The sequence below is a fragment of the Arvicanthis niloticus genome, chromosome 3 (assembly GCF_011762505.2).
Source record: "Arvicanthis niloticus isolate mArvNil1 chromosome 3, mArvNil1.pat.X, whole genome shotgun sequence".
Classification (NCBI taxonomy): Eukaryota; Metazoa; Chordata; class Mammalia; order Rodentia; family Muridae; genus Arvicanthis; species Arvicanthis niloticus.
The window spans coordinates 105,836,854-105,844,101 of NC_047660.1; the positions used below are offsets into that span (position 1 = coordinate 105,836,854).

Below are 7,248 nucleotides of genomic sequence, written 5' to 3' on the forward strand. Positions count from 1 at the left end.
GCCGCTTCCCCTCCCTGCGCGGGTCCTGCATTACATCACGGTGAGCTCTTGCTGGTAGGGGGAGAGGAGACTTCTCCTGGGACCTAGCCCCAGACAAGGAAGGAGAAATCAGATAAAAAGGAGGGGTGGGAGGAGTGATGTTGAGGAAGTGGGAAAAAGAAAAAGCGGGTCCCAGTAGCACACCATCTTTAGAGGCTGTGTGTACAGGCAAAACGCAACAGCTGCACCCCCAAATGCGTTCCTGCAACACCTTCAAGCCTACCTGAACCCCAATTTTAACTCCAGCATAAACTGATACAGAAAGCTGTCAGGATATCTAGGCAGAGAGGATTAAGGGTGCCTCAGTCAGGCCCCCTGGACTTGGAAGGACTAACAGCATCCGCACTGGGGTGGGGTGGGGTGGGGTGGGGTGGGGTGGGTGGACCAGAGGACCGGGCGGGGGCGCAGCAGCCAGCGGTTACTTCCCCTGCCAGGCGACAGCAGTCAGAGGGGGGAGGTAGAAGCGCCTCCTCCCCGCCCTGAGCCCGGGCGGCAGCTCAGGGGGAGGACGGTGCCTCCTCACCTAGCCCCCCGATGAGGGGCGTATCATGCCATGGCAGCGCCTGCGAACGACAGCGGCAGCAGCACCCAGAGCAGGAGCAGCAGCCCCGGGAGCCGAGACGGAGTTGGGGGTACTGCGGCTGGAGCTCGCGATGACGGGGACACGGGAGTCCGGGACGCCGCGGCGACCGCCCCCAGCCTCCCTCCGCTCGAGGACTACGAGTGCAAAATCTGCTACAACTACTTCGACGCGGACCGGCGCGCCCCCAAGCTGCTGGCATGCCTGCACACCTTCTGCCAGGAGTGCTTGAGCCAGCTGCAGCTCCGCGCCGCCACCGCCTCCAGTGCGGTCCCTGAGCGCGCGCCGCGCCCGCCACCCTGGCACAGCCCGCCCGGCGCCATCGCGTGCCCAGTGTGCCGCCACCGCACTCCGCTGCCGGACAGCCGCGTGCACGGCCTGCCCAACAACACCAAGCTCGCCGAGGCCTTCCCGCTGGCTCTGCGCGCCGCACACGATCCACTGCCCCAGGACCGCCTCCCGCCGGTGGCCTCCCGCCGCCCGGCGCCCACTGCCGCCTCGCCACCAGTCCCCGCCTCGCAGCCGCCGCAGCCGGAGCCACCACCCGCTGAGGACGCCGCCCCTGGACATCGGGGCCGCCCAGGTCTCCGCGCCCCGGGCGCCTACGAGAGCTGTCAGAACTGCAAGCGGGCGGCGCTCACCGCCGGCTGCGTGTGCGTGGTCTTCTCGTTCCTCTCCATGGTGGTGCTGCTGTTCACCGGTCTCATCTTCGTCAACCACTACGGTGGTGGTGGCGGTGGTGGCGGCGGCGGCGGCGGGGGTGGGGGATCCCCGAGCAGCGGTTCGTCTCCCGGCCCCGCCCCAGCTACCGGATCGCCCTCGCCTTCACCTGTGGGACCCATCTGCCTGTCGGTGGCTAGCATCCTGGCGCTCTTCTCCGTGGTGGTCACCTGGATCATCTGCTGGCTCAAGTATCGGCCCGAGGGGTCGGCCGCGGGCTCCGCAGGAAGCGGAGGCAGTGGCTCGAGGGCGCGGGCAGCCGCAGCTCTGGGCAGCGCCCGGAGGAGCGATACGTAGCGGGAAGACACACCCGGCTCTCGGGCATCGCCTACCTTTAGCGTCCCTACAGAACCCGGCTTTGGACTCAGTGAGCTGGGGTTTCTCCCCGCTTCGTCTGTGACTACGGACCACCGAATCACTGCAGAGCCTCAGTTTCCCTCCTCTTAGTCTTTCTGTTCCCTACTTCCTTTACTTTGGGTAGGAGGGAAACAGAAGAGAAAGGGATGCTGGTGTGTGTGGCATCCCCTTTACCCAAACCTCTGCTTTATGCGTCACTCCCACTCTGACCAAAGTGTGTGGCTGTCCCTTCCCCAAAGACTGAGGATGTGCAGAAAGCGGATTCCTGACTCCTAGGTCTTGGGCGCTAGTTTAGGGGTACCGCGCTTGCTTGCTTGCTTGTCAGCAACAGTTGTGAATGGACTTGAATCTCCTAAAAGAAAAATAAATAAGATGCAGACCCAAATGATCTTCCTGCGTTTCAGAGATCCCGGGAGGACAGAGATCCACAGTCAGGATTCATGCACCTAAAGTTGAGCGTCGTCAGGCTAGACCTTGCCCCAGCCAGCGTCTGCGGGGAGCTGGGCAGGTGCTCAGCGCGCGTGCGCGTCCAGGGCTGCCTCTGGTCTCCCTCTAGCGCGCACTCGTTGGCGATCCGCTGCTTGTGGCTGGAGCCGAGCCCAGAAGTCCCATCTCCTGGAAGCTTGCGGTTGTTTTATTCACAGTGTTACTGCCAGGCAATCATTTTCATCTTCTGTAACCGGACTCGACTCAGGGAGCTTAAAGAGGCTGACCTCCCTTCTCTCAAAACTGACTGACTGTTGCCCCCACCTGGAAGACACTGAAAGCTATTTATTTATTCGGAGTATAAACTATAAGCTTTCCCTTTTCTCGAGACACTCCCCCCCCCAATTTCACTAAAAAATAATTTATTTTTGAATATATAAATCTGGAAGTTTTGCACATTATAAGATCTCCAGAAGTTGTTTTGAGTGGTGTTGTTTCTCTCTTACCTCTGATCCAAACACATTTCAAAATAAGCAGAAAATCAAGGTGTGTTAGTAATTCAAGATTTTATACTGTGAAACAATAACTTTCAACTATATGAAAACGCATATAATAACGCCTAAAGAGAAAATGAAAAGTGTCTCTGCCTTTGGTTATCGAGATAATGTACATTTAGCATATTTTGAGTTTAACTTTCTGTTGCCATGGAATCACTGGAATGTCCACACTAAGTGGGAAAAACTACAAATCGATCTGATTTTGAGACTAAAGAAATGATTGAGTGTGTACTGCACATGGTGGAGTTGCCTTTTTAAAAGAAAATCGTGGATCTAAAATGTATTTTGTGTGAAAACAAATGTCTTATTCCACCTTTTGGAAGTTGGAAAGGATAGTTTTCATGCTCAGAAAAGAAAAATCAGTGATGCCACTGGGGGTGTGCTGTTTTTCCTCATGTATTATGACGTCTGCATGATGCCTCTGTATTAACTGATCTCAAGTGGAGCATTTATGTATATCATATGACTGGGGTAATTTATTGGCCATCCATAAGTAGCAAGGCTGCCATTTAGGAACCACAACATGGTGTGTTATATGTCTATGCTGTCTTAATAAAAACAGGAAATGTTTATAGAAACTAAGACACACTGGGTTTTGGTACATTTTTATTTCATGGTGAAATCTCTCCCAGGTCTTTGCAGTCTTCCTTTTCCTTGGGTAAATGTTTCCATCCAAGTCCCATCTGCAGGTTTTGATTGAGGCTCAGAGAGAAAACTCACATGTGAGAGTGTAATTGGTTAAGATGAGCATTTTGTGTATTTCTGAGCTTTTTTTTTTTTTTTAAAGAAATTTTCTTATTTTTTATGTGTATGGGTGCATGTATGTCTGTGTACTGTGTGTGTTCCTGGTGCCCTGGTGGAGACCAGGAGGAGGCCTTGGATCCCCTGGAACTGGAGTTACAGACCAAGTGTGAGAAAGCATGGGGGTCACCATGGGGTTACTGGGACTCTAACCCTGGTCTTTCAATGCTCTTAACCACTAAGCCTCATCTCTAGCTTCTGAGCTTTAGTGAGACCCCCTGAAGACCTCTCCTGAGATGCCCTCCACCAACTATTATAATGTTCTCGAGAGAGAAGAGTTTAGTCCCCTGTAACAGGCACAAAACCTAGATCCTGACTAGATCACACTGCTGTTGGTTTCTGTGACCTGTATCTTGTCCCAAATAACAGTCACATTTCAGAGGTGAGTTGTGACTTATATACTTCAAACATCTCATGCTGCTTTTATTTTTTTTTTCTGTTTTATTCAGTTTCCTTACTTCCTATGCAGACATTCTGTTTGTTATCACTGTGACCAAAATGCATCCACACACGTATATGTGTGTATATGCAGATGTATCTACATGACATATGCACACTGGTAACAGACCTTGGCTTTGCAAACGTGTTCATTCATACACAAACATGTGTTGTGTTTGCTATTTCATTCCCTTCAACTGGCAGCCTAGAACTCTGCCTAGAGTTACTTGGAGACCAACTGACTTCTTACTTATAGCTTATTTATGATCCGAAGAAGAAAATGAAGGATGCAGGCTGAACGGTTTCTCATGCAGGAGAAGTGCATCTTGGAGTTGCCTCCATCACAGTGAGAGGCACATTTTGCTTCTTTTGCAGACTGCAAGTGTAAATTTCTTGTGGAAATCAAGTTAGAATTGCTAAAATTAAATAGATGCCATTCATGGCTCAGCACGTAGAGAGATTTTCCATCTTAGCTGACTGACCTTGCTTTGGTTGCTAATTTCTAACTTTCTTATCAAAAACAGCAGTCGGAAAAATGAGGTGATGAAAAAACGTCTGTTCCTCCTTCATTGAGGTGTGTGAGCCCTCTTCCATTTTGCAGATTTGATTTAACCATTCACCCAGAATCCTTTGTTACTTTTATATTTATACATATGGTTTATCCACCCTTTCCTTATCTCCACTATGGAGATTGTAATTACTATACCAAGAATACATCTCCACTGTATAAATGGATGTATGCCTTTTTTGTTGTTGTTTAGTAGTTGTTGTGTTTTGTTTTTGAGACAGAGCTTCTTTGTATAGAAGCCCTGGCTGTCCTCGACCTTGCTTTGTACACTAGGCTTGCCTCTAACTCACAGAAATCCACCTGCTTCTGCCTCCTGAGTGCTGGGATCAAAGGTGTGCACCACCATGCCTGTATTAGATGTGTCTTAAATATCTGCACTAGTAACATAACTTGGCTTCCATTTGTGGGAAGGCCCGGCATAACAACACCTTAGACAAAGCAAGAGTTTGGAAAGCCATCATTGAAATAATATCTTCACTGTCTAGAGGGCTCTTGGGATGACAGGAGGTACCTTGTCATGGCAATTCTCTCCTTAGCATCTTAGAGGAGACTGAGTCAATCTTGGGTACAGCTCCATCTTCAGAGTAGGAAGGTCCAGTAAAACTAAATCTAATTTATCTTGGAGAGCCTCTTGGAAACTTGAAAACCCCATGACTCCAGAGTTCAAGGGCTGCAGGTTAGTCTAAATTTCAAGTGAAAGTATTTATCCTGATTGCTTGCTTGGCCTCTGAGAATTGCTTTCTCCTTATTTGGAAAGATCCTGGGAAATCATCTGACCTCTTGGGGCCCCAGGCTCTGTAACAGCAAATTTTGAGGGAACAACAGTAACTAACAGGAGGTTGGCAGGAGGATTTGTACTCATAGGAATGACAGCTAAAATGCCCTGGGTACTGCAGCTCCATGTGCCTGCTGTTGCTTTTGGTCAAGGTTCTAATTTCACGTTTGCAGAGAGTTCTGCTATGCCTACTACCTGTCCCCAGGTACTGGACCACTATCTATCCTACCTGGCATTTGAAATTGCCCACAGACATTTTATTTATTTGTGGTGTGTGTGTGAGAGAGAGAGGGTACCACTATTTGTACCTGATTGTACCGGATGCAAAGTCAAGGACCGGAACCTTGTTTTTCTGGTTCTCCCACAAAGCATAAGTGAGTTCTCAGCACAAAGTAAGTTGGCAGTTAAGTTGGCAGAAGGAAAACTCTGGAATAGATGTTGAACTTCCCGACCCACTCTGCCAGCCAGAACTCCTGAGGTCTGAGGGCTATGGAGTTGGGGGTGGTGGTGGGGGGACATGTTTTTCTCTGCATTTTTAAGGATGGAAAAACAAAGGGCCAGGATTAGCACAGTTGGTACAAGGAAGGCATATCTTTGATGCCCAGTATGCCTAAAACTCAGCATGGTGGTAGATGGTACACTCCTGGAGTGCCAGCTCTGGGGAGGTGGAGGCAGGAGGATCCAGAGTTCAAGTCATCTTCCAGTATATATGTAGCCTGGGCTACTTGAGACCCTGTCTAAAAACAAAACAAATGCATGAGAAGTATATTTATATATATATAAAAAAAGTGTGCGTGAGTCCTGAGTAAAAAACTGAAACCCCTCAGGGAAATTCGCACTGCATATTCATCAACAGAACCACAGTAAAAAGATATTGGGCTTTCATTTCTAAGCATATGTGCACTGTGACATTTAGGATATGCTGGTGAGCATGTTTGTACTGTGCTTTCTACAAGCAACTACACTTGACAGAAGGCTTCCCCAGAGCACCGAGAGTCGATTGTTACATTTCCCATTACTCCTTGTTTTATTAACCCATCAAGCCTGTTCACTAACCTGCTAATTTTATGGATCTCAGCAGCTCAATATCTGATTAATTCTGTGACCCAACTGGTATATTCTCTCTCTCTCTCTCTCTCTCTCTCTCTCTCTCTCTCTCTCTCTCTCTCTCTCTTTCACACACACACACACACACACACACACACAACTTAATTCCTAGTTGTTAATATCTGTATTTTTACATTTCTGCTTTAACACAAAGATGAGTAAATTCAAATCGTGGTCATGCATTCTTGCTGAGTGTATACCTCTTTTTCTTCCTTTGAAGTCATGTTTCATTGTGGATATGGATACATTAGCATGTGGCTTAAGCGACTAGCTATTATTTGAGCAATCACTGACTCAAAGATGAGTGTTAAAAGCAACTGCAGTTGACCTTAGTTTGAAGTTCTGTGGCTGGATCAAGTGCAGGGGAGATTTTCTCTGTTATTTGCTAGGTCTCTTGATTGTCTGTGTAAGATAAGCTTTAAGTTTAGCCCATCTCAATTTCCTTCCATCAATTTTGATTCTGAGGTTTCTGTTCTCTTAAACAAATCTAAATTGTGCCAAAGAGAAGCAATTTTGTTTCCGTGATAAATTTGCAACCATTCCTGATCATAAGACATTTGGGGAAGTGAGTGTTTATAATCCAATCACCAAGAATATTCCTAGGAGCCTCGGAAGAATGAGCGCATTTCCTTTACAAAAACAGTTGTCTTTGCATGTAAAATTGGATTATCTTTGGTTTAGAAATGCCAATTTCCAGGGGGTCCAGTGTGTGTGTGTGTGGAGGGCTGAAATGAGAAGGGGTGGAGAAGTCTTCCTAACCTATAATATTTCAAAACAGATTCCCCGAATAAACATGAGAAAGTGTCTAATCTTTGCGGGAAGACACGTATTTTAACTGCTATTTCAGAAAACATGGGCGATGTGGTCCCCTCCGTCCCCG

General features: G+C 48.2%; 1 protein-coding gene across 1 annotated transcript; it reads left to right on the forward strand.

Moving 5' to 3' along the window:
• The first annotated feature begins 452 nt into the window (after nt 1–452).
• Rnf228 (ring finger protein 228) lies at nt 453–3,236 on the forward strand. The gene has a single exon (XM_034497210.2). It carries the CDS (start codon nt 593–595, stop codon nt 1,634–1,636), a length of 1,044 nt encoding a protein of 347 aa, XP_034353101.1. The 5' UTR covers nt 453–592; the 3' UTR covers nt 1,637–3,236.
• The last annotated feature ends 4,012 nt before the right edge of the window (nt 3,237–7,248 follow it).

What these genes read in the sequence shown, in the direction of transcription:
- Rnf228 (XM_034497210.2), top strand. Translation starts at nt 593, where the DNA reads ATGGCAGCGCCTGCGAACGACAGCGGCAGCAGCACCCAGAGCAGGAGC.